This window comes from Orbicella faveolata, unplaced genomic scaffold, assembly GCF_042242905.1.
Source record: "Orbicella faveolata isolate gen_17 unplaced genomic scaffold, um_ofav_v1 contig_12, whole genome shotgun sequence".
Lineage (NCBI taxonomy): Eukaryota > Metazoa > Cnidaria > Anthozoa > Scleractinia > Merulinidae > Orbicella > Orbicella faveolata.
The window spans coordinates 10,183,056-10,210,448 of NW_028301539.1; the positions used below are offsets into that span (position 1 = coordinate 10,183,056).

Here is a 27,393-nt window from a genome sequence, read left to right on the forward strand (position 1 = left end):
AACTGATCCCTAACTCTGGTGGACAATTTTGTTTGAATGCTGTTTAAGTATAAAAGCCTCCCAAGGCTAAATAGATTTAAAAGTGATCAAACAATTCCGAAGTTATTGCGCAACGACACCTTGTATCCAAATAAGGAAAGAAAGAAAAGGTAAGAGGTTCGAAAAAAAACTATGGATATGAGCCCAGCTTTTTATGTGTTATCACTTTTATTGCTGCAAGGTATTTAACAATTGATTTACATTTATAGTTTTTATTATTACCTTTATTTCGATCGTGATTATCATTTTTTTTAAAATAGAGTAAAGTGGTTTACCTACGTGTTCACTTTGACTGAAATATGACTTAAAGCTCGCAATTTAGGACATAATGACTCAGAGAAACAACTCTTATTTCTATCAAATCTTCTAAAAATTGCTCCATTAGTACAACATGACATTAAATCTTTAATCCTTGCCACAAATAATGTCGCCTTTGAGGTCATCAAAGTTAATGTGACCCCACTCATCAGAGCTGGCATCAATGAGCCTGACTTGAGCGTGTGTACCAATCAAGTCTTGCACATCCCAGCTCTTACGATACATTGTCTCTGAGCAGTTACCAACCTTGGTCCTGACAACCTTAAAAACAAAACAGAAATATTTTGTTAGATATAAACAAAAATTAGCGTTCACAACGAGAAACTCAATTCGGTCTTTTCATCAACTGCACTAAACCAGGAGGGTGGAGAGGCAACTGTGGAAATATTTCTTTTTCTAGGTCATTTCTTTGTGTGCAACCTCATCTAAGTTGGTAGAGCAATGCACCGGTATCGCAGAGGCCTTGAATTTGAATTGCGTTCAAGCCTGCACTTGATTTAATTAAATTAATCTAATTTAATTTTGATGACCGTTCACAATCCTTGAGTACATGCATCCAATTACTTGCGCAGCTACCACACCCTATAATCTCTATTCTACTCATTGAGACCAATAACCTCTCATGAAATCTTGGAAACGTTCGAGAGAGGCTGGAGAGATCGATTTACTTCTCACCGCGTTGTCGACCAGTAGCTCTGCCCGAATGACAGTCACGTCACAGCCTCCACCGATGAGAAACGAGATCTTTCTGCCAATAATACGGAAGCGCGTTGATGTAAGAGTTCCTCTGGGTCCGTCTCCTTGAATGGCTCCCGCCTGTGCCTCTTTGTAAGGCCTGTTCTCCGCTCCCCCTATCCACCAGTCCCCCTGGTGATTGGATGGCTCTCTTTTACGGGCAGTAGGGTTGTCATCAAAAGTTGGTTGGGTATTAAACACTGTACCAGTCCTTTTCCAGCCATCAGTCCCATGCTCGAAGTCGAAGTTGCAAGCTGTGCAGATAATTATAGAAAGAAGAGTGAGACTGGTAAACGTTGTTTAGGTCTTGGGACGTTCTCATACAACCGTCCGGCATGTTTACGACACATGATCCAAGGCTCTAGAGGCAAATGCATGTGAAGTGCCTTTTTATTTTAGAAAGCATATAAGACCCGAATGGTGGAACCTCCCATGCCCAACCTCGCCTACCCTTGCGTACTACTCTTCGCAGTAGACCGCGACACCCACGAGTAACGTTATTGATGCCGCGAGTTTCTTTCAAACCGATTACGTGGTACATTGAAATGCACCACGTGAGGACATTTTTTCTCTGTGGCGTCATGAATTTTTCATATTACGTGATGTTCATTCACAACGTGTTTATCTTCAAGAGCAAAACTTATCGTGTCGAATGCGTCTAAAAAAATGCGCTCCGAGTTTGCCCTGATCATATGTTATCTTCGGCTGATAAACAGCGACCATGCTGACTGTAGTGTTTGTAAGGTACATTTCGGTGCATCATACATAATATACTTAAGCGCGCAATGTAAGTTGGGAAGTTGATTATTAAAGCAGCATGGCGGACTTCTGGATTTGATTCGTGTGTCGTATCCGTTCATTGCAATAATCCAGTTCCATCGGTTGTGGAACGTGACATCTGGCGACGAGGATTGAAGTTGCAACTGCCCAGACCATGGCGTCAATAAAGATAGACGATTTAACGAGTGTAAAACCCTTCGACCCACATGGTGAACCTTCAGGCGTGGGAAGGCGATGGCAGCGTTGGTTGAAAAGTTTCTCGATGTATGCCGACAGCAAAGGCCTGCTCATCGAAGCGGATAAAGCGGATAATAAAATCCAGACGAGAGCTTTACTCCTTCATTCTGCCGGCGAAGCTGTTCAAGAAATTTTCGAAACGTTGACTGACACAGGCGAGGCGAAAGATTACGAAAAAGCGGTGAAGGCTTTGAACGATTATTTCATTCCAAAGGTAAATTCGACTTACCAAAATCACCTGTTCCGCAGCATGGAACAACAGGACGGCAAAACTGTGGCTCAGTTCGTGACGCGATTGAGGCAAGTGGTCAAGGACTGTGACTACGGTGAACAAGCCGAAAACCAGATTCGTGATCAAGTCGTGCAAAGATGTAAGTCACATGAATTAAGGAAGAAACTACTGGAAAAAGGTGAGAAATTAACCTTAGAGCTGTTACTTTCGACGGCAGCAAATCACGAGCGAGTTCAATCACAGCTGGAGAATATGGAAGGCAGAAAGGATGTGAATTTGGTCCGCGACAAGCAGGAAGACAAAGACAAGGAGTCTGGAAAGCGAGCATGCTACAGATGTGGAAAGGTAGGACATTTTGGACGAGACTCTGAATGCCCTGCGAAAGGAAAAACTTGCTATAAGTGTGGAGGAGCTGACCATTTTGGTTCGCAGTGTAGAACGAAAACAGCCAAACCTCCCAAACCTAGACGGGAAGAGAAGACAAAAGGAAAGAAAAAGAAGAAGTCAGTCAGGTACGTGGGAAGTGAAAGAGATGAAGATGAGTATGCATTTACTGTGAATTCCGCTACATCTCCTGAGAAAATAGATGTGACTGTGGGCGGAGTTGTAGTTGCAATGCTGATTGATTCGGGTGTGAGCACCAATGTGATTGACAAAAATCTGTGGTCAAAGTTAAAGCAAGACAAGATTAAGTGTGTGTCGAGAAAGAGTGATAAGAAGCTTTATGCGTATGGCAGTAAACAGCCGCTGAACGTTCTAGGAACATTCTCAGCACTGGCAAGAGTAGAGGGGAAAGAAACCGAAGCCGAATTTGTTGTTATTAATGGTGAAGGGGCAGCACTGCTTGGAAGAGAAACTGCCATACAGCTAGGCGTGTTGAAATTAGGAACCCAGATCTGCACAGTGACATCTAATGAGACAATTATGTCCGATTACAAAGAAATCTTTGAAGGTGTGGGAAAGTTAAAGAATTACCAAGTTAAGTTGCATGTGAATCCAGATGTACCTCCTGTGGCGCAGCCAGTCAGGCGCACCCCATTTAGTCTTCGAGACAAGATTGAAGAAAAGATTGAAGAACTGGTAGCCATGGACATAATTGAACCGGTAGAGGGCTCGACCCCGTGGGTTAGTCCAGTTGTAGTAGTCCCAAAGCAGAATGACGAAATACGCCTTTGTGTAGACATGCGAAGGGCTAATGAAGCCATTATCAGAGAACGTTATCCCATACCCACAGTGGACGAAGTGCTCCAAAACCTCAACCAAAGCACAGTGTTCAGTAAACTGGATTTAAAATGGGGTTATCACCAATTAGAACTCCATCCAGATTCCAGAAGTATCACAACGTTCACTACACATTGTGGTCTATACCAGTACAAGCGCCTTATGTTTGGGATAAGCTCAGCTCCAGAAGTGTACCAGCATGTCATTCAGCAATCATTACAAGGCTGTGAAGGTGTTGCCAACATCTCAGATGATATCATTATTCATGGGAAGAACACTGAAGAACATGACAGAAGATTGCAGCGAGTTTTGGAGAGGCTGAAAGAGAAGAATCTCACGCTGAATGCAGAGAAGTGCAGGTTCCACATGACCCAGATGGTGTTCATGGGACTGGTGTTAAGCGACAATGGTATTGGCCCTGCGGAAGACAAGGTAAAAGCAATTGTTGATGCAAGAGAACCGCAGAGTGCATCAGAAGTCAGAAGCTTTCTGGGACTGGCAAACTACAATGCTCGTTTCATCCCGGACTTTGCTACGGTCGCAGAGCCATTGCGCAGATTAACCAAAAAGGGTGTCCGTTTCGAGTTTGGAGAAGAGCAGAAGAACGCATTCAGTGAGCTTAAGAGGAGGCTATCAAGTGCAGAAACTCTTGGTTACTTTGATAAAAATGCCAAGACACTAATCATAGCAGACGCAAGCCCGGTAGGCCTCGGTGCGATCCTCATCCAGGAGCAGCAAGGCAGGAAAAGAGTCATTAGTTACGCAAGCAAGAGTCTAAGCGATGTGGAAAAGCGTTATTCGCAAATGGAAAAAGAAGCCTTGGCTGTTGTATGGGCATGTGAACGATTCCATGTGTACCTTTACGGCATTGAATTTGAACTGTGCACTGATCACAAACCGTTGGAAACAATCTACTCAAGCAGATCGAAGCCGTGTACACGAATCGAAAGATGGATCTTGCGATTACAGCCATACAAGTTCCAAGTCAAATACCTACCTGGAGACCAGAATATTGCCGATCCGTTGTCACGCTTACTGCATGCGAACGAGCAAACAGAATCTTCATCAGCGCACAAGGTGTCAGATGAATTTGTCAGGTTTGTCGCAGTAACTGCCACTCCTCGAGCGATGACAACACGTGAAGTTGAAGAAGCCTCATCAAAGGACAGAGAGTTCGTGGAATTACGTCAGCACATTAAAGATGGAAACTGGAAAGGTGATCAGCACAAGCAGTACATACCAGTATGTGGCGAACTGTGTGTTATTGGCAAGTTAATTCTTCGAGGTACCAGGATTGTCATTCCGAGCAAGTTGAGACCTCGAGTACTGAGCCTTGCCCATGAAGGACATCCAGGAATTGTCAGTATGAAGCAGAGATTGCGATCAAAGGTATGGTGGCCTGGGATTGACAAGGAAGCCGAGAAGTTTTGCAGAACCTGTCATGGCTGTCAGCTTGTAAGCAGTCCGGCAAACCCAGAGCCAATCAAGTCAACCCCATTACCAAGTAGCCCATGGCAAGATTTGGCCATAGACCTATTAGGCCCATTACCATCAGGAGAATCTGTCTTAGTCATCGTTGATTACTTCAGCAGATACTATGAAGTGGAAGTCATGCGTTCGACAACATCAGAGAAAGTCATAGAGTGTTTGGAGAAAATCTTCACCACACATGGACTACCTCAATCACTTCGAAGTGACAATGGTCCACAGTTCAGATCAGAAGTGTTTGAGCAGTATTTGGAGGATAACGGCATAGAACACAGGAAGACCACACCATTGTGGCCACAAGCGAACGGCGAAGTGGAAAGACAAAACAAGTCCCTCCTCAAGAGAATGAAAATAGCTCAAGCTGAGGGAAAAGAATGGAAGAAGGAAGTTTGCAAGTATTTGGTAGCATATAGGTCAACCCCTCATACTACCACAGGTGTGAGTCCAGTAGAACTCTTGTTTGGCAGGAAGATGCGTACTAAACTACCTGAATTGAGAGAGGAGAGTACAGAGAGTGAGATGCGAGACCGAGATCGCGAAATGAAAGCCAAAGCTAAACACTATGCAGACAAGAAGAGGAATTCCCAGGAGTCAGACCTAGCTCCAGGTGACAAAGTCTTAGTGAAACAAGAGCGCAAAAACAAGTTGTCAACACCATTTGCTCCTGAGCCTTATGATGTTGTAACCAAAACTGGGAACAGTGTTGTCGTTGAATCACCAGAAGGCGTTCAACTTATGCGAAACACAACCCATGTAAAGAAGTACGAGGAAGCATCACAGAATCCGGGGGAAACAACTCCATTGCTTGATGTTGCTGATCCTGTAGAACCGGAAGCAGAACAAGAAAAACTGAGCAGCCCGGTTATGACGAGACCAACAAGGGCCAGGAAACTGCCGGAAAGATTTAAAGACTTTGTTATGACCTGAGTGTCATTTTTAAGGACTCTCTTTTGACTTGAATGCTATTGTTAGAGACTCTGTTATGACTTGATGTCATTATTGACTGTTACGGTTCAAAAGAGGAGAATTAATAATTTTTATGGCCAGCCGTTTTGTGAGTTTAAGTCGTACTAGGTTTTTAGTTGACTTTCAATTGTGTTGACATTTCCTTAAGATCATAGTGGTTATACCAAAAAAGGAAGGGATGTAGTGTTTGTAAGGTACATTTCGGTGCATCATACATAATATACTTAAGCGCGCAATGTAAGTTGGGAAGTTGATTATTAAAGCAGCATGGCGGACTTCTGGATTTGATTCGTGTGTCGTATCCGTTCATTGCAATAATCCAGTTCCATCGGTTGTGGAACGTGACACTGACAGTTCCATGGCAGACAAAAAGCGCGGTAAGCTTTCCTCTTGAAGATAAACACGTTGTGAATGAGCATCTCGTAATACGAAAAAGTCATGATGGCACACAGAAAAATGTCCTCACGTGGGGCATTTCAATGTACCACGTGATTGGTTTGAAACAAACTGCCGGCATCAAAAACGTTACTCTGAAGGTGGGAAGAAAATTTTTGGGTATCGCGGTCTACTGGGAAGCGTAGTATGTTGACTCTGGTTCCCTGGCGAAGCAAATGAAAACTTGACCCTATACATCCTTTTTACATGCTTGAACCTCGGCGGGATGGGGGCGAGGAGAGGGGAGGGGGGTGGGGGGTGGGAGGGCTGTTTGTGGCCCTACCCAATATGTCACCAAACGTACCGACTCCTTAGGAATAAGAATTACATTCCATATAAAGCATCCGAGGTTTGTTTACTTTAGTAATACCCACGAGTCAATCATGACGTTATATTACACGTAAATGACGTAAAGCCTTGTCACCTTGGATCCACCATCTTGGATTTAAAAAGTTTTCAGAAATATCAAAACTGCCCAACTGAATTAAAAATAGAACAATTCTTCAAAGGTTTTGGTATAGAATCTTTCTATATTCCAAATCTGTACAAGCAGAATGCCCTTTGAAAATATGGTTGCCATAAACACGTCAAGTCACATGGCAAATGTTCCCTGATAAATGTTAGGAAAAGACACAAAGTTTGACGAATATAGCTTGAGAGCTTCCCGTCCTCCCTTTCCCCCCTCTCACCCTGCTTCCCCCAAGCTAACTGTGGAAGAGCAAATCACGAATCCTTAATTTCTAAGCTAACACACAACTGACATACAGACTGTTGACAGTAACCTAAGTTCATGTCGCAATGAACCAAAACTGCCGTTCCATTCCCGGTTGGATCAAGCCAATACTTGCTGCTAATGGTGTCTTTGCCTTCGCTTGCCTTTATTTCCTGACACGAATGCGCTGGGAGCTCCGGAATGGATCCCAGAGGAGCTTTAGTCAATGAAAAAATAACATATTACAAAACATGTTAAGCATACTACGGTCTCTACTATTGTGATAATACTCTCTGTCGAACGAAAGCCTGTACGCTGATAGCTGCGAGCAAAAACTTAATGTTCTAAAAAAGAACCCCTTTTTTAAGGATAGTTGATGAACGTCAAACCCTCGGGAAAACAAGGCCTACTAAACCTGAGATATCTTTTTCATTATTAGAAAACGAGATGTCATTGAACCGAGGATTGCAACCACAAACGGAAATTTATACCCTTTCTTTTGATGCACTTTTAACCCCCCCTTCTCCCCACGGGGCAGGGGGTACTCAACAAAGCTTTTTAATTTTTGCCTCCGCCTTGCGGGCCAGTCCTTTACCATTTTATGTTCCATTTTGACAGAAAAGGTGCCCCTTTCGTATACCTTTTATTGAAAAAAGGTACACGTACTTACTTAGGAACAGTGCAACTGGCTGGTCGTATGAACGAAACTCCAAAAGAGGAAGTCCAGTCTTATCATTTACTTTTTGCGTCTGTTCGAAATATATGACAGCTTTCCCTACCCTCTCATATACCTCAACTTATGAAATCCCTGCTCTATTATATACCTGAAGCCCGAAAAAGGTACTCCTTTCGAGACGCTTCACTAAAAGTCGATAATAGGCGCTAAAGAAAAAAGCATGACTTATTGTTGGCATCCGCCTCTGAAAAGCGTCTACACTTTAAAGCTTCGTTACAGTTTTGTACATACCCCGGTTGCTCAAGCGTCGTTTGTAAACACGTGCCGGGTCTGAGCGGAAATGTTCAGGTCTTGCCTCCTTGGTGCGGTCATTCAGTTCGCACAAATTTTCTCCTACAACGTAGTTATAGCTTTGACAGGTGAGTTCTCTTTCACAGCTGATATCACACTCGTGAATGGCTCTTACGGAGAACTTTTTAAAGACGAATCCCTGTAGAGCCATCCCATTTATGCTCCGTTCCTGTCTGCATTGCTCCCCAGCAGATACGCAGTCCATAAAGAAGCCGGCGAAGATGAAGGAACATGCAACAGTCCACAGCATTTTCCTGGTCTTTCAATTTGTAAATGCAGGAGAGATTAATCCAAATTTAAAATTTTTAATTTAAGTAGGACATTCACCAAACTCAAGGTATCGTTCAAGTTGCAATATTAATAAAAAAAATGATCTAAATTCAGTCCACAGCTTCAACTTACTACCTAGCAATTACTGTTACCTAGCATGAGTAGATCAATCCAGGTTAATGAGCCGACCATCGACCGGCGAATGGCTAATCACAAAATGAGAGAGAATGGACTACAACACAGAATGTCCCCTGAACAACGCTTCTCCATTTTGGGCAAACAGATAAGAAAAACCAAAAGGGCTGGAGGTTTGCAAATTTTAACTCGTCCGTGCGAACACGACAGGTGGTATTAAATTCTGGTATGTTTTGGCTTTCACGGGTTGGGTGCGCAAACTAATAGGTCAATTATTGAAAACATTTATTTCCTCTGACTATAGATGTTATTAGCTTGGCGGTTAAGGGACCGTTCATTTTTTATGAGGGAGGGGGGGCTGGTGGGATTTGGGAAGCACCATTTAAAAATCGCATGACCCCCCCTCAGCTTACCAATTTTTTCACATGGCCCCCCCTTATAGCGGTCAATTTTTGGGATGACCCCCCCCCCAAAAAAAAAAATTGAACAAACAATATTTAGATTTCAACTTTTTTAATATTTCTCTATTATCCCCCTACTTCACGTTATTGTGCTCACTATGAAGACAATATTTACAATCCCTATACTACAGAAAGCTGTTGTTTAAAAAACAAATCAAAAGAAAGAGAAGTCAATTTCGGATCTCCTAGTTATGGCTCGCCCTGAGCGTGTGGCATTTGGCCTCTCATTGGTATCTTCCTCATCTGAATTGATGAATGCAAGAATGACATCACTTGAGTCATCTTCTCCCCTAGAGTCAATGGCATCACTGTCATACTCATCATTGTCACTTTCATCCGTTTCACTGCTGTCAGCACTTACCCTGTTGTCATTTTGTGTCAATGTCCTGGCATTTCTCAGTGTTGGTTGGCCATCTCTGAGAGGACTCTTCTGCCGCAAGCCTGAATGTCTTACAATTGCCTTTACTTTCTCACTCTTGCTGCTTTTCAAATGCTGCTTCAGCCCGTGGTGGTTCAAGTACTTGTTTTGTTCTGGAACACGTTGCTTTTTAAGCTTGGTTAGATCTTCGCACAACTCAGTCCAAGGATAATCCTCATATGATTTATCTTTTGCGTCCCTACTTTGCGTCCCTTCTGCTCTCCTTTTCCTTTTAAATTCCAGCACTTCAAGATGCTGAAGATAATCCACCACAAACTTTGATTTGACAATAAACTTATCTGCAAATAGAGCAACGCTCTCTGGGTCAGATAAAACCAGCCTGCCACCTCCATGCTCTTTCTTCGCTTGGACCCTTGGCTGCCAGTCATCTGGATCACGCCCTTCTTTTGGGGTCTTCTGGTAGGAGAGGTAGTGGTATTCCGGTAGGCAGGAATGGTCAGGAACTGGTTTAGGATATCTTTCTATGGGTGATCCAGTCCATTCACAACAAAAAGAACAAATTTCTCCTACCTTTTCTTGACAGGACAACTTTAGAAACTCTCTGTAGTTCTCCCCCTCCTCATAGTGCTCATTCATAAACTTCTCAATCTTACGGAAGTAACAGTAACCTGGAACAGAGTCTTTCCTTGCTCCTGCATTGTGATACTGAACCAAGTACGAAGTGTTGTGAAAAAACTGGAAATCTGTTGATGTGTTGTGTGAAACACATTGTTACATTTAATTTACAGATGTCTTTATTTGGAAGGTTTTTACCTCTACTCTAGTGATAGGCATGTATAAATGTTGCCCTGTCCAGGTAAAACAAAAAGCTACAAGTGTTCTCAAATCTTGCAAATAGTGGATTACTTTTTATAAATTTTAGCATACTTGTTGTGGTTTAAATTTATCTATGGTTTAAAATTTCTTAATTTTCAACGTAAAATGGGGTTGACTAGCCTACACGACTTTTACGGTTCGTGACATTTGTACATTTACCGTTCTCTGTTCGGTCACTCGACCTTTCTTGTCGCTTCACTCGTGTTCATGAAGGGCACTTCATGTTGTGTAATAAGGAGGATTTGAGTGGAGTTGAGCTGTTAGATCGTGCTATGGCAAATTTTTACAGGTCATAGGTCTGCATGGTTTCCGCTGTTATCTGCATGTCGACTCGTTGAGTTTGACACCTCTGTAATTTGCCATGTGTTTAGGCTCATTTCTATTGCAAGATATGCTTTTAAATCTCCATGAATTTGCTTTTGAGGGACAAAATATGAAATTTACCGTGAACATGTTGCTTACTTGCATTCTATATTGTGACGCCGGGCCCGGCGGTGATTAGAACTGTTTGCAAGCACAGTAGGTAGATCGTTATCACGGATATCATATTTGTTCTCCTACGATTTCCTTCGGAGACGCCGTAGCTTTACTTTGAGAAAGCTATACGTTTGTCTAGAGACATTCCTATGTTTCTTGCAGCTATCTGATCGAGCTTGTGTTTCTCTTGCTCGATGTATAGGTTTATTCCTCCTTTTTATTTCCTCCTCTTTTGCAAACCCCGTCTTTAAAATGGGGTTGATGCTATACCTTGAGTGCGTATTTTTGCTTTAAGCTCCTTGACGTTAGTTGAGTGCTGCTATGTCTTGCACGATGTAGAACGGGGCACGTCCATAATAATCATGAAAGAGGCTCATTCGAAAATGCGCAATAATGGCGAAAGCGACGAGTCGTTTAAGAAAAGGTATACAGCTGAACGATCCAGGCAGTTTGACATCTTACAAGCAAAAGAAGCAATCTTTCTAAGTGCGGATGGCTGTTCAGAAAGGGCGAGTGAGTTTTCCATGCCAGGGTACCAGTTGAAGCCCAGTGATGGAAGAAAACTGAACCTCTCCATCAAAGAACACAGAGCAATGGTGGAAAAGTTGAATGCCACGATTCCACACTCTTTCAGTCCAATGGGCTTGCTTTAAAGCAGGGCGAAGAATTTGCCCACAGTTTTAATGTAAAACAGATAAAATTTATAGAAGCTAAGTTGACGAAGGTCACGCAGGACATGGAAGCACTAGAAAATAAGAAGAGCAATTATAACAGCATAGTCAAGGGCATACTTAAACAGCACATCAACAAAAGGAGAAGGAAAAAAGAAAACCGCAGAAAGTCAAATGAAAGAAAGAGGAAGCGGACTGAAAACAACGTCCAACGAGTTTATGGAATCTGTGTTGGAAACCCGCTAGGAAATGATCTTCCACAATGCCTTGTGTACCCTCTTAGAACGGCCATCCCGGAAGAGTGTATTGAAGTTGAGCATGTTGCCACGTCGTTATTTAGAAGAGATGGGCCATACATCGCACAGCTCTTGGAAGGGAATTATTTCACCAATGCTGCAAGAAGCAGAATCACCACCAACCTTGAGCAGGAAGTCAGAGATTATGTTTACACCTTCATGTACCCTGAAGAGTACACTCTGACGGAAAGCATTGCTGCTTCTTGCAGCATTGGTGAAGGAGACTCCCATAGCAGCACAAGCGGCGACGAAGAACTCGACGACAGCGAAGATGAAGATGACTGCCAGTGAAAGTTGCATTCGAAAATAACAGTGTTAAATACTTCTTTTCAGTAGCTACAAATGCTTTTTGTCGCCAAACGTTTTTTTAAAGCAAATGGAAAGTTTATAATAAATTTGTATCCTGCCTTCTATGTTTATTCTATAGCAATTTTTTTGATATTCAAACATCATGCCATAGTAGTCAATAGCGCCCATAGGGGTAGTAACCAATCAGGAGCCAGGGATTATACCACGTGACCAAGATTTTCCCATACATTCTCTTAAATTTGTAAATCCAAGATGGCCCCTTTGGTAGCAAAACATGGCGCCCGTGACGTCACAGGTCACGTGCATGTCCAAATAAGGCGATAGACCGGAAGTGAGTTTCAAAATTGATTTTTATTGATTACAGGAAGTAAAAAATTACATTGGTGTGTATCCGTATGGAAACGACATGAAAGTGTTCGTGTCTACGACGCGTTTGTCGAAGACGAGTCCGTAGCGTTTTGTCCGTGTGATGACTTTGAGATGTTTGGTGGCTGGGTTTCTCCAGAAGAAGTTGGGGTTGACGACGTGGATGTTGCGTCGTTCCTCGAGAGGTTGTGTGAGTTCGTCGAGTAGATTTTGTCGCATGACGTCATAATTGAGTTGCCTGGATCCTCGTACATTGAGTGAGAAGCCTCGGACTTTGCAGCAGACTTTACCTTGGTGGGTTCTGTATCCGTAATTTTTGGGTCCAGCGGCAGTGAAATCGGTGATGAAATCGCCGTCGTTGAGTTCGTTGGTCATCTCTCCCAGGTAATCGCCTAGGGGAACATCGGCTTGACCTGGTTTGCGCGAGTAGATGACGGAATCGGTGTCAAAGTAGAGAACTTGTTGTTTTAACTGTTCCAGGTAGCTGTATAATTTGAGACGCGCCCAGCAGGTGGTGAAAGCGGCGACGAAGATGTTGATTCGTCCGTTATCGGGTTGATTGTCTTTGAGTTCGGCGTGGACGACCTCTAGGACTTCGTCGTTGGCGATTCTGACTTGTCGTATGTCGTTGAGGGGATTGGAAACGAGTTCAAAGAGTTGCGTGGCGTTGTAGACGACTTGGGTGGTGGGTTTGTGTAGGTTTTCGCCGAACTTGCCCCAGAAAGAGTTGAGCATGAGTTTGGCGGTGACTTTGCGTCCTGGATTTTTCTGGATCATGGTTGGATCGAGAGCGATGCCTTCTTTCTGTTGGTATTGTTGCACGTACCGTGCCTTGTCTTCGGGGGTGTTACACCAGTTCGGGTAGCCAGCGGATTCCTGTTTGATTTTTAGCCAGGTGTTTACGTAATCGGCGAAGAGTCCTTTACGGCGTTGTTCTGGCGGGAAATGGTGGACTTCGTGTATTTTGTTGAGCGTGTATCCCGTGGCAACGGCTTTCTGGATTTCGGGTGTGCACCAGGTCCCTCGTAACGTGCGTTGCTCGGCCGAGTGAGGGCAGCGATGCGATTTCTCTAGGAGGGGTTTGGTCATTTCGTGTTCCACGCACGATCGGCAGAGTGGGAAGGTGAGTTTACCCCCGTGTCGAAAAGGTAGAACGGGATGGTATAGTTCGTGAGGTGGTAGTATGTCCACTTTGGCCATTCCGAAGTAGTGATGGATGTCTTGATCTTGTGGGTTGATGATGACTTGCGGGTGTCCTACGGGGTATTCGCCTTCCTTGTTGGCCCAGGGGTAGAGCGACGTCACGTCGACGTACTTGGTTTGTTCTCCTTGGGTCACGTCGGTCACGTGATGTAGTTTGACAGCGTTCGTGCGCCCTCCGAAGAAGGCTTCTCGTGGCTCGAGCGGTTCGACGATTTCGAACGTGTCTAGGAACCGACGGAGTTCTGGGTCGGTTTTGACCTCTTGGTCCCAGTCGCATTCCCATTTGACGCAGAGCTGGTGGCCTTGACGACTGAGAAGGTCGTGTTTCTTGAGCGTGGACTCGTAGACTTCGTGTAGAGTTCGATCGGTGTGACAGATGGGGTATCGGTCGCGTTTTCGAGGGAAACATCGAGGACATCCGTGCCATAGACAGCCGTGGAATTCGTAGACGGTTCGAGTGGTTGGATCGTATCCGTCCACGAGATGATTGGCTAGTCGGACTTCACCTCCGTTTCGCACGGTGTGGATACGATCGCCTTGGTCGGTGTGTTGTAACAAGTGTTCTTGCCAGGCTAGCCATTTCAGGGCTTTGACGGACTGATTGGATCGGGCGCCGTGCCATCCTCGAGGCGGTCTGGAGGCGATGGTGTTGGGCGGGACGAGTTTCTTGCGCCAGAATCGGTTGCAGGCGGAGGCGATGGTGACGCATTTCTCCATGGGGTCAAAGTCGGCTTTTTGTTTGAATTCTTGACGGAACTTTTGGCAGCCTGCTTTGAGGAGTTTGACGTCCGACTCGCAGTAGGCTTCCATTTCTTGTCTTAGTACGAAATGGTAGTTGTCATTGACTTTCTCTTGGTACCACTGTTCGAATTCGGCTTTCTTTTTGGCGGACATGCCGTCTGGATCGTACATGTCTCTCGGTGGCATGGGTCCTTCGTACTCCTGATTTTCTAGGGTGTTGAATTTGTGTGGGAAGAATCCCTTGCAGAGTTCGTGGATTCCGAAGGTGGCTGGAAAGTTGGCCAGCGGGAACGGGAGAAAGCATAGGGAATCTTTGAAAGACAGTCTGTCGGATCTCAGTGACAGTATCTTGGTCCCTACGGTGATTTGGTCTGTGACTTCTCGATGCGTGGCGTAACAGTGTTGTAAGATGAACATCCCGTCGTAGCCTTTGAGGTTGTGAGAGAGGACGATGACGTCCCGATCGTCTCCGTCCACGTCGACGGCGAGGGATTCCAGGTGGTCGAACATGTCAGCGGTGCAGTTGGGACCGTAGAAGGAGCAGAATTGATCCTCTTCATCGTCTTCTAGGCAGAGTAGAATGGGTGTCTGATTCCCTTCGGCGTCGGTGATGGCCTCGTAGTCGCAGTACACTTGAAGGGGCGGATCTCTGGCTACCCAGACGCGTGTGTCTGGATCATCGGGTTCGGGTTCTTCGAAGGGTCGACCTTTGACTTCGTCGCGCGGCACGCGTTTCTTTTTGGGCTCGTCTTCGTCTTCGGGGATGCGTTGGATGTAACATCGGTGCGTCGGCAGAAAGATTTTCTTTTCGCAGATGTGACATTCGCCCCATCCGCACTTGTGATCGGGGGTGAAACGGTCACCTCCTCGCCTGTTCCTATCTTTTGGTTCGTAGACGTGACAACAGTCTGGACACTTTTTGTAAGTGTCGCAGATGGACGGAATGTTGAGGCTACGCCGTTGCAGGTGTAGTTGTAGCATTGGGCTCCGAAGAATTTTCTGTGGCACAATCGGCAGATGGAGGTGGGTTCGGGAAACTTGCCACGTGCTAGGGGTCGTTTGGCTTCTAGGAAATCGGGGCAGTCCTTTCGTTTGCAGGCGGGACACCATTTACCGTTGCAGGGATGACGTTGAAAGTCGTCGTGATCGTATCCTCGATTGCATTCGTCGCAGAAGTAGGATTTGTTGAGGAACCCACTAAACGAGTTACATCCGTCGTAGTGACTGTCTTCTTTGACGAGTCGAATGATCTTGTCCGAGGGTACGGGTCCTGCATAGATGAGCATGTGGGGTGGATCGATGGAAAGGACTTTGAGTTGGTAGCCGGGTAACGCGGCCTGAAACTGCTGCAGTTCGGGAATGCCGCAAGGTCCTTCGGGGACGTGGGCTAGACGGTGGAGTTCTTTGGCCAATCGCTCTTGGACGGGCAGCCCCTGTTTGAGGTTGTGGTAATCAGGGTCACGCGGATTCATGTCGGCATCTACCAGGGCTTTCATGGTGACGATAGCGCGAGCGCAGCATAGATTGTCTTTGTTTTTGATGGTCACGCGCGACCGTTTGACGATTCCCCGTACGGCGGCACAGCTCGGTTTGTATCGTTTTCCGTGCCCACGTCCCCGACCTGGGGTGCGTATGAAAGTGGTTTCCATGGTAAACGTGTCGTCGGGGGTGAATTCTTCGTTGGAGTTGAGTTTGGCCGCGAGAGACTGGAGATAAGTGTCTAGTCTTTCACTCCCTTCTTCGAATTCGCGCACGGTGAAGGTGGTGGATTGAAAGGCGTGCGTGAAGGCACTGGACTGCATGGTGAAATGGACCGTGGAGTCTGGTGTCAGGGTAGGATCCTGAGCGATTTGTTGCTCGATGGATCGTTGAAGGGCCTGAGTTAATTCTTGGCCTAGATTGTCCGTGGGAGTCACGTCTCTGTGTTGTCTGAGCGTGGCTTCGTACCGTTGTTTGTTGAGGACGTTTCGCCAGTTACGTCGAGCGCCTACGGGTCTTAATTCAAATTCTAGGAGGGGTCTTGTACCACCACCTCCGGTTTGGATCATCACTCGGTCGAGAGCCGGATCGAAGATCCAGTCGTCATCGTCATCGTCGAATGGGAAGGCTTCGTCGTGGGTCCGTCTGTTCTGTGAAGACAATGAACACAACGTTTTTTATTGGTCAGTTTTTACTGCCAGGTTTCCAAGCAAAGTGTCTGACAATAACGCTTTTTTACCTTCTAAGAGACAGAACACGTTTATGAAACTAAATCCTAAATAGAGTCTCCTTTTCTCGTTACGCTTGTTGACATAATAACCATAGAAAGCCGAGAAATGAGATCTGCCTCCGTAATTTGATCTACATGTATATTTCTGTCTTTTAATTTGTATGTGGCCGTAGCCCCATTGTCTTTTCAGTTCGGCATAATCCAAGATTCTTCTGTGAAGTCGACTGAATGGTTTATTGTTCCTTCGATCGCGTATACACTGCCAGGTTGCTAAGTCAATCACGTAACACTTTAGTTCTTCTGGTAGCCTATCCCAGTGACTCTGTAAGAGAGTGGTTACTTATAATTCATAATGGTCCGCGTGTTGTATTTGATGAAAGGTAGGATAGCACCAAGTCTTTTCTATGGGGACGCGTTTCTTAGCCCCTTTTATATCGTAACCTAAATACGTTTCTTTAGGTTTGTCGTAAATGTCAATATAACATCCTATTATTTTAGTATCTCTGTGTCTGTCTTCTTTCTTCTTTTTTATACAACATCCCGAATCACATATAACCCTGACAATCTTAATGTGTCCTAACCCCCATTGTTCTTTCAGTTTGCCGTATTCTACTATTTCCTTGAGAAGACGCCGTAATCTTTTGTTTCTTCTACGCTCGAGTAGGATTTGATTCCTGGCTAAGCGCATGATGTAGTCCTGTAGTTCAGGAGGTAGTCGGTCCCAGTGACTCTAAAAGAGTGAAAGTCTCTTAACGTCATCGATTCTGTAGTAAGCACCGTTAAAACTGTATCCTAAAAATATTTCTCGCTTGACATTTTGTTCGTCTCTGTATAAACCCGACACGATCATATGCTTTTTTTGATGTGTCCCTGGCACCAATCCCTGGGGGCAATGCTTCAGTTTACATGTCTCTAGCTTGACTCTGAGTGCCCCTAGTCCCCATCTAGCTTGGACCTTAGCAAAGGTTCGTATCTCGTTACAAAGCTCTCTCCACGATTCACGTTCGCGCCTCTCGATGAGGGACTGGGACTCCCGAAGTCGAACGATATAGGTCTGTATCTCAGTGGGGAGACGATCCCAGTGGCTCTGTAATCGGAAATGAGAGGTAGGGTATCGATCATGAGTTGCTTGAACGGGACGGGTCTCGGTCTCTCCAACCATTGGGAGAGTCTCATTTCTCTTTTGATTTCCATTATCCATTCACGGGTAAGTTGCGACTCCACGAGTGAGATTGTGTACACTTGGATCTCGGGCGGCAACCAATCCCAGTAACTCTATGAAAAGAAGGTGATGAACAAGGCGTGACAAAGATGCCGTGAGAATTTGTAACAGCAAAACACAACGAAACAAAATCTCAAGTCCAAACGGAGGTAGAACTCTAGGGTAAAGGAAGTGACGACGAGTCTCAGTTCCATGGTCGGTTGTCTAGGGAAGCCACGAACGCAGTTAGATAACACGGTGTGTGACAGATCGTGCAGTACAACTTCTCGTGGGTCACCCCCTTGTTCATCAACTGATCATCGAGTGTCCTGACGAAGCAATCGTAATGCACGTAGTAACGACAGCACTTGGTACGAGCGCAGGTTTCGGTTCTAAGGATGACTTTCTTACATAGGGTGCATGTTATACTCACTGCTTCTTCATGTTGATCCATCTGTTGGTTCATCTCCTCGTCGGTCAGCTCTTGTGCCATGATTTTTTTCAGCGCTCGATACAAGTCAAAAACTCAGAGTGACGTGAACGGTTCGAACCGATCTTTTTATACTTACGGTAAAATTGGATCCCAGGTTGCACTCGACCTGGACCCAGTCTCCGACCGGGAGGGGGATACCCCCTATCCCCTAGGTCTGCCCAGATCACGTGATGTCGGCTTTTTTCGTTTGATTGGTGCATGATGGGCATAAAGCGAGATGCGCATTTGGCGTTTTTTGGTTTTTGGTGATGGAGACTGAATCCGGGCACATCAGTCGCCGCCGAACTCGAAGTCAGTCTCCCGAAGGATCACCGAGACGAGTACGTCGTCGGCGTCGTGCACGATCACACGATGACGATGAACCACCGAGACGCAGTCGTCGCCTTCAGGGTCAGATACCCGAAGAAACACCGATTCAACAAGTGTGTTTTATTTGTCAGAGAGACATTCACATTGATTCTCTGGCATCGTGCCGACGTACTCCTTGCTGCGGCGTGTTCATGCATCGGCGATGCTACCAGGAGATGGAGAGACGGGTTCTGACCTGCGGCAACTGCCGACGCGTGATCGACGATATTCAGCCTGATATCGTGTTGGAAACCGACGAGGAAATGGAGGAAGACGATGATGAGGAGCCCCAGTTAACGGCAGGTGCGAATGGTCGTTTAGTTAGAATGGATCGAGAGTTGGAGCGATATCGCAGAGAGGGTAGACCTTATCACTGCCATCACGAGGGCTTGTACCTGTGGAATGATTTGCCGTATTCCATTGACCCTGGCATTTGGATACGTTATTATACCTTTATCGGAAATTTCGTGACTCTGTATCGGGATCGAGACCTGTACATTCACGGTTGTGTGCGTCTCCCCGTGGAACCGACCCGAGAGATTAGAAGTTATCTGTACCGTCTGTTCATTTACAACACTCCTTACTATACGTATAACTTGATCCGAATTCAAAGGTTCAGACTCTACTTCAGGCGCGTGGAGGGACAAAGGGATATTGAGATTCGAGAGCTGTGTCTCTTACCCTTTCCCGGTGGTCCCTCGTTTTACCATGAGGATGGACTATGGACCTGACACTGTCTTTTTTTCATTTTTTTACAGTGGACACTCATCGCAGAATGATTCACGACGCCTTTACCTATATGAGAGACAATGGAAAGCCCTTCGAAACGCACAATTCCTTGACGCGATCGTGGAATCATTTACCTTATCCCCTTCCTGTCACGGTGTGGTTCCAGTACTATCGCGAGGTGGAGGCCTTTGTACGATCCTCGGAGTTCCGAAGTCCCATGTACATTCACGGTACCGTGTTTTTTCCCTGCAATGTCATTTCGTACGATCATATACGCATGGAGGTGTATCGCATGTTTTATTTCAACACCCCTTTCTTAGTGTTCGAATTCACCTCCAGAATTAGGTTTCGGTTGTTATTCATATCTTCGTCGACGTTCGGGGATCAAATAAGGTTCGAACGTTTGTTTGTGACATCGAATGCCTCGGATACTCTGTACCACAATGGCATGGCGTGCGAGACTTGAAGAAAAGACAAAGAGACTCTTTTTGAAAAAAACAACAAAGTGTGTAACTTTCTTTAATTACAACAACAATAAAGTTTCACAATTTCCAACGTTTCTTGGTCTGCATGATTTTCTTAACAATGCGTTCTGTCATGGTTTTACGTCCGGGTAATTTGTCAATGGCCTGGTAATCTTGGTGTCGGCGTTCCATTTGTCCTGTAAGTTCTTGGCCCTGGAATAGTCAATGTCGTGTTGTTTGGCCAGTCGGTCCAGACGGTTGATCCCGGGGTCTCCTCGCGCCAGACGTTTCTTCAGTTTGGTACCAGGTCCCATGTACTGATAACCGGGCCAATGGAACTCGATCCCGGTCTTGCCCAACCATTTTTGGATGTCGAACCCATACCCTCGTTGACGGCGACGTCGGGTACTTCTCCTCGGGGGTGACGGTGCCTTTTTCCTCTTCTTAATCCGAGTCATAGTCTAGTCCCTTTCTCCAGGGCTCGAAATCTTCCCACCCTGCTTGTAACTTTTCTGCGGCTGTCGGTTTGGCCTTCTTGTACTTCTTTGCCTTGCCTTTGGGACTGTAACCACCGTCGTCGTCGTAGTCGATACCGAGTGATTTCAGTACACGTCTGGCTCTATCGGATATGGGTGCTTTTTTCTTGGACGATATGGGAGATTTACCTAACGTGACTGGTTTGGGCGGAATGGGAGGTTTGGTGGTTTTCCACGCCTTTTTAAAACCTGACGTGGATGGTTTGGGAGTTTTCAGCTCCTTTTTCAGACCTGTCGTGGAAAGTGGTGGGGGCGGGGTGATCACTGGGGCTGCGGGTGGTTGGTTGACTCCCTTGAGGATCTGTTTCAACAGACTTTCGACGGGTGCGTCGGCCATGCCTTCGGGTTCTGTCGTTCCCTGGTACGAGATGGGACCGCTTTTACCCGTCCGTATGCGTTTCACCAGTTTACCTTCCTCGGTGGCGATGGGTTTGGTCATCTTGACGGCCATGCTGTCGGGTATGCGTTTGTCGTTCAAGATGAGATGTTCTTCGGCGGCCAGACGTCCGGCTTTGTTCAACAAGGCATTCTGGCTGATCTTACCCTTGTAATAATCTTGCAAACGATTGAATTCTTGAACGGGTACCATCATGACTTCGTTCATACCTGACTCAAAGTCGTGTCAGGAAACTCGGACAATTCTCTCAAGGCCGTCTCGTAACAGTCTTGCCAGTACCGTATGGATTCGTCTTTCTTTTCCAACTCGAGTTCGAGACTTTGAACGGTTCGCTTGCCCTTACCGCACTCCCTGCACAACTCGATGCACCCACCGGGCGGCGTGGTATCTCGTTTCGTTTGACAGGTTTGGCAGAAGTCACCGAACTTTAAAGCCATGTATTCTTGATACAGGTCGTGGTACCTCTTGTTCAAGAACTCGTACGAGTCTTTCCATCGGGCTTCGCGACGATTGGCGTCTTGCAACAACTGCACGAGTTTAGGAATGGTATTGTTGGACTCGTCTTCTCTCGGCGGTAAATTGGGTATGACGTCGATCCCCTCCAGCGGGTAACCGTCCTCGCTGCGTCCTTTCACCGTACACAACATGCTTTGAAACAACCGTGCAAACCGCTCCAGAACCCCGCTCCGTTTTGGGTGAGGAGATGTTCTCTTCGACGCTTGAGAGAGTTTTTGCGTCTACCCACTTCGCGCAAAACCCTTTTATGTCTTTTCAGTTTCCCATAAGTCGTTGCGTTGATGGGGATCCTCTTTTTCAGCAAATTGAGAACCATCTCGCTGATGGCGTTGATCTGATCTTTGTCGGCGAATTGCAACATCCGTTGACGTTTGTTCCGATTGGCTTCTTTCAGGACGCGCGTCAAGAAATGACGTTGTCGTCGTAACCGCTTCATCGTGGACTTATGCGCACGAGTGGATTGGTGTACTCTTTTTATCGCTTTCCTCGACGCTTGAAGGCCGTTTGAAATGGTATCCTACGTAAGACTCTTTCGATCTTTCCCCTGTTCTTATGGATATGTTTGTTCATTAAACCGAAGGGTCCAGCCAAAGAACCCAAACCCGCTGCTCTCATCATACTCGCCAAATCACCACCTTTCTGTCTCCTCCTCCTCTTCCTCCGTGCTCGCATGGTGACGAGTGAGGTTTACGACGTCGATCCTCGTCCTTTTATTTTCACATGATGGAGCATCGGAACGATTCGCCACCTTCAACCCACTTTTCGCCTCGTCTCATCCGTTCCATCATCCTTTTGGTATGCGCCCGTTCTTGTCTTTCTCTCAGGCTTCCGATGCCTTTGGTGATACCCCAAGCCGCCTTGGGTAAACCCGCCACTACACTGGCAAACCCTTCTCCCCTTTGGTACCGTCTTCTTTTAGTGGCGGTGGTTCTACGTCTTTTCGAAGACGCTTTCTTTCTCCTTGACCTCTTGGGCATGTTGGTTCTGAATGAAGATGATGACCGCGATGTCATTTTTTATAGCGGCAAGTGACGAAATCGTATGGCGTAGTCTCGAACGTATCGGTCGTACGTGGGAGATGTAAAATCCGTCACCACGTCGTCCAACGTTTGCATCTTGGTCAAAAACCCATCCAATTCCTCCACGCCACCCAAAGCGTAGTTCCTGAGTTCTGTCAGCGTCTTTTCGTACGTCGTGTAAGCGAATTGGGCCATGTCCATCTTGAACGAATACTTCTTGAAATCGTTCCATCCTTTCAGTAAGGTGGCAAAAGCCGTCAATCCTACCACCGTGTACCCATCTTTCCACACGGATCCCAAGACGATACTCACGGCCACCGTCAGTAAGGCCAGTCCGTTGAGAATGGCGTTGCACAATTTGTAGTAACTGAACATCTGCCTTCGACACCACCAATACTTGTGGTAGAAAGCGTACAAGACGTCCAAACGTTTCAGGGAATCCAGATCCACCACGGTGTTGAAAGGTTCATCCAATAAACATACAGAAGTACTCATGACTCTTCTCTAACCAGTGCCAAACGTAGTCTGACTTTCTGTCGGGACGTTCGATCCTTTTAGCTTGTTGCTCGTATTCCCAGATCTCGTCCTTGAAGGCGGTTTCTACGGATTGGTTCAGGATCTCTCGGACTTGTCTGTAACTGTCGCACTCGTCCGCGATACGTTTCATGTCTTCGTGATCCATGCTGGTCGCATCCCAGTAGGAGCGAGAGCATCGGCATAGATGCAAAAAGTAGGGGAACCACTCGACTTCACTCCTCAACATCTTGATTCGAATGGTTTTTCATCGGCGAGGGGGTCGTCTTTTCTTAAGTCTCACAAGTCTTCGGATCCCGCGACCCACGCCCACTCCTGCAGCACCAATGGCAGCGGTCGTTCCGGCTCGGATTCCTGTTTTCACGGCGCGGCCACCCAACGCTTTGGCCAATCCCAAGGCAGCCCCTTTACCAATGGGTAACATCGCAGACAAGGCATTCGCAAGGGCACCACCCCATTGCTTTCTCCTTTTCAGTCGACGACGGCGTCTTCTCATGGTTGTTCTCAGTTACGTACACTGGTCGAATTGCGTGTGACGGTAGGACGTTGTCCGTTTTTATAGGTGGTCGTAATCGTGTTGGTGGTCGTGATGCCCGCAATGCGACGACCCGCGGCCGTCTGTTGTTGTTGACGTAAAATCTCTTCCAATTGTTGTTGCATCTGGGCTTGGTCGAGAACACGGTCTCCTCGCCTCCTTCTTCCTCCTCGACCCGATCGAATCGACGAAGGCGGTGTGGAGTCACCACCACTTCCGCCTCCACCTCCGCCGCCTCCGCCTCCACCTCCACCGCCTCCACCTCCACCTCTGCCTCTGCCTCTGCCTCTTCCACCGCTACCACTAGCGCTACTTCTTCTGCGGCTGCCGGAATCACTGGAGGATGTCGGTGTATTTTGACGCGGGACGCGTCTCGGTCGTTTCCCTCCTCGAACAGCGCGTGCCAAAGGTGTGGCGGATGTTATCCTGGGTGCCCCGACACCCGCTGTGACGTTGGAGCGCGACACTGATCCAGCACTACCGACACCCGCCGTGACGTTGGTCTGTGATGCACCCGAGCCAGGAGTGCCTACTCCGACGGTCGAGACATTGGGCAGGGGCGGTGTCGGCAGTGACGATAGCGGTGAAGGAGGAGTGTTCAGACTCACACCCACACCCGCGGCAGGCGGAATCGGAGTACTCGTTCGATTCGGTGTCCCCCAAGGCGAATAATCGTTCAGAGCCGATAAGTTGAAATCGTCACTACCATAAGAGCTCATTTTTATCCATTCCCCTCTCTCTTTCTATCTTCTTCTCGGCGAGTTCTCGTTGCTTATGAACCAAATAATCGAAACCTTCACCATTATATGCGTTTATGACGGACCGTACTTGACGGTAACTCTCGCATTCTGTGACCTGTCTCATCGGTTCGTAGTCCAGCTCATGGGGATTCATGCAGTATTTGAGTCTGGTCTTGCATAGGACGATGAACAGCGGAAACCACTCGACCTCGCTCCTCAGCATGACGGGGTTGCAAACTGATGGCATCGTACGAATCCTTCGTCTTTTAACACATGACTGAGGACGCGTTGATCGTCCTGACTGACTGGATGAAGATCCAATAGCATGTAACCGTAAGGTCGATCGGTGACCTTTCGAAACACGTCCAACACGTCCTGCCATTGCGTGGGAAACGATTGCAGTAATAGATTTCGTATCCCTAACTGATCCCGAGGGTTCTTGAAGGCCACGATGTAATGAGCGTTTCGGGAAATGGTCTTGGCGAATTTTCCGTTAGGGAATAGATCCTGACACAAGTAAATCACCGTGATGTTCCGATGATGCGAATGTTTGGTGAAGAGATCCAACACGCGCTTGTCGTTACCACCCTCGTCCATCAGATCGTCCAAGACCAACACACCCCCTCCAGGAAACCATCGGGGTAACTGTTCGCTGTCGGGGATGCCTTCGTAAAACTTGACCCCACCTTTCTTGAGCTTTTGGAAACCGTCTTGCCACGATCCGTAGCAGTAACGAATACTCTTCGGTGTCTGTTGGAACAAGTCGCCGTTCTCCAAGAGCAGTTTGGTAGTGAACACCGTCTTGCCGCACCCCGACGGACCCGCTATCAACAAACTCGACGGCGTGTGAAATTGAAACGCTTTGCGTCGTTCCATGAGCTTGAAATGGTCCAGGGTCTCGAGACGCTCCGTTTTTATCTGAACAACTTGGCCAATGGGGTCTTGACGGCTGGGATGCGTTTCAACAGACCCAATAGTGTGACCTTACGATTGAAACAGATGGGTTCTTTCTTGGAGCGACCCTTGGCGAACTTCCCCACCTGGAATTTCCTGGCGTACCACGCTTTTCCCCTCTTGATCTTGGCCATGGCTCTCTTGGCAGCGGCTCTCTTGGGACGCTTGGCAGGCGCCGATTTCTTTTTTCGAGGTTTCTTGGCGAATTTACTCAAATCTCCGAACTTGTCTTCGTACCAATGCCTCTTTTTCATTCTTCTTTTCCTATCTTCTTTCACGGAAAGCTTCGGCTTGGCGGGCGCTCTCTTGCGTTTCCTACGGGTGGTCACCGTCGCTGGTAATGCACCGGTGTCAAGGACAGACGGCGGTTGAAAAGACACTTGTCTTTTGGCGGGTTGAAGTATTTTCAGATCGAGCCGTCTTTTTGGCGGTTGGTTTTTCTTGAAATGAGCCTCACTGGGTTGAGGCGTCTTTCCACCGGCTTTTCCATAGCGTTTTTCTAACCTGGCTATCACGTCGTCCAAATGTCTATGCCCTTGAAACTGAAGAGCCATGTTGTGTCTTGTTTTGTCAGTAAACCCGTAATGAACAATTTCATTTTCCGTCGCACCTTTTTATGCACTCACCACGCAACATCCTTGTTCTCTCAAAAATGAACACTTTTTATTTCGAACAGCTTACTTTATAACAAATGACGCACTCCTCTGGAGGAACCGCACGTGTCCTGGTGACACGGGGTTTTACAAATCTTGCGCCAGGTCAATTCGTTCACGATCAAACGTTCTACCATGTGTCCTACTTTACGATCGTTTTCCACAAACTCGTTTTTCTTAAAACGATTCAAGAACTCGTTCATGTCACGACCTTCGGCTCGGTCGATCAGGAACATCAGGGCGTAACCGCCGCAACTCTGGCTGAACAGGGACTGCAGACTCCTGCCGTTGTGAATCTGGTACTTGAAATGACGATCCAACCATTCTTGGATCGGTTCGGCGGTTCCGTACGCGTCCAACGGTAGACCGTAACTGTCCAGTATCTCGCACTTGTTCTTGTCGGCCCACAAAGCGATCCAATGCACGCCCGGTTTGTCGTGAGGGTCCGTGTTCACGATGTAAGCGGTCGGTCCTTCTTGGGGGAGTGACCTGGGAAGTCGATCGCAAGGGACCGTGCCGTAAAAGACACAGCGTAGGGACGGATTCGTCCGTGCCAAATGATCCAATTGTATATTATTCAAGGCTACTTTCTCCATTTTTTCTTCTCATTGGTACACGTCGTAGATGACGACTCGGTTCTCGTTGATCTCCAGCAAGTTCTCGAATTCGCCGTACAACAAGATGGTCAGGTTTTCTCCCGGATTGGCTCCGAAATCGATCACCAGACGCAGTTCACCTTCTTGCTTGGGGTTCAACACTGGACTGTCCAAACATCCATTGGCTGTGTTGTCAAATACAAACATGTTGCATCTCTTGCCGTCCCCCCAATCCACTTTTCTGACCATGTTTCCTTTTCCCCTGCACAACACTCCTGAGGCTTGGAGGAATCTGTAGTAGCCTCTCTGATCTTTACTGTCCCCATCGTGATCGAGTTCCAAGGTCTCGTAGGGGTACTCTTCACCTCTCACCAATTGTTTGATGGAAGCCAGATTGAATTTTCCAAAATTGAACGGACTCTCGGTGATGGTTCCGTTGAAGGCCGCTTGTTTCAACAACAACACCACTAACCGATTAGGTGGCTTACTGTGGAAAGGATTGCTGCACTCAAAGTGACGATTGTCGTTGGGATGCGAGTAAGTGCGAATTTCCCCTCTCACCGTGGGGTAAGTGGCCACTCTTCCACCTTTCAGGCTGGTAATGATCTCTCGGTACACCGAGGGAGTCACTCTCACTTGAGACAGGAACAATCTCACTTTCACGTCGGCTTCAGTCAGTCTGAGAGTATTGGCACCGTCCCATCGGATGGTCCACAGGGCTGGGGTATTGAAGTACATGTCGATCTGGATCTGCACGCCAGGTAACAGTAATTTGCTGAGATGAAACACTTCCAGGAAAGGTTTGAACCTCAAAGTCACGGCTTCTCCATCCAGAAACTGGGATCGTCCCAGGACCAAATTCTTGAGATCTTGAGGTAAAGCAGTATAGTCAGCGTGGGGGGCGGCAAAATTCAGCTGATTGGCCGTCAATTCATCTGCATCTCCGTCGTCGGGTACACCGAGACAATTCTACCAACCGCAGGGTGCCAGGATCGATTCACCGTCGTCTCGGTCGTGGTTCAACAGTGTCTCGATGTAAGCTTTGAGGTGGTAAGTGTCCGTCTGGGGGCTGATGAGAGTCCCATTCAATCTCAC

At 46.8% G+C, this 27,393-nt stretch overlaps 4 protein-coding genes and 1 pseudogene across 4 annotated transcripts; 1 reads left to right on the forward strand and 4 right to left on the reverse strand.

The window, feature by feature from the left end:
* Positions 1–282: 282 nt before the first annotated feature.
* On the reverse strand, positions 283–8,511 carry LOC149116543 (uncharacterized). The gene is made up of 4 exons (XM_089283703.1): positions 8,131–8,511; positions 7,234–7,380; positions 1,033–1,346; positions 283–618 (listed from the first exon to the last, which is right to left on the reverse strand). The coding sequence occupies exons 1-4, from the start codon at positions 8,438–8,440 to the stop codon at positions 445–447; spliced, it is 945 nt and encodes a 314-aa protein (XP_089139829.1). The 5' UTR covers positions 8,441–8,511; the 3' UTR covers positions 283–444.
* A 3,639-nt stretch (positions 8,512–12,150) lies between these two features.
* On the reverse strand, positions 12,151–16,520 carry LOC110058026 (uncharacterized; annotated as a pseudogene).
* A 1,766-nt stretch (positions 16,521–18,286) lies between these two features.
* Positions 18,287–19,977, forward strand: LOC149116544 (uncharacterized). Its single transcript, XM_089283717.1, has one exon. It carries the CDS (start codon positions 18,526–18,528, stop codon positions 19,354–19,356), a length of 831 nt encoding a protein of 276 aa, XP_089139843.1. The 5' UTR covers positions 18,287–18,525; the 3' UTR covers positions 19,357–19,977.
* Positions 19,978–23,324: 3,347 nt separating this feature from the next.
* On the reverse strand, positions 23,325–24,074 carry LOC149116545 (uncharacterized). The gene has a single exon (XM_089283721.1). The coding sequence runs from the start codon at positions 24,072–24,074 to the stop codon at positions 23,325–23,327; it is 750 nt and encodes a 249-aa protein (XP_089139847.1).
* On the reverse strand, positions 24,074–25,407 carry LOC149116546 (uncharacterized). Its single transcript, XM_089283725.1, has one exon. It carries the CDS (start codon positions 24,969–24,971, stop codon positions 24,312–24,314), a length of 660 nt encoding a protein of 219 aa, XP_089139851.1. The 5' UTR covers positions 24,972–25,407; the 3' UTR covers positions 24,074–24,311.
* Positions 25,408–27,393: the final 1,986 nt, after the last annotated feature.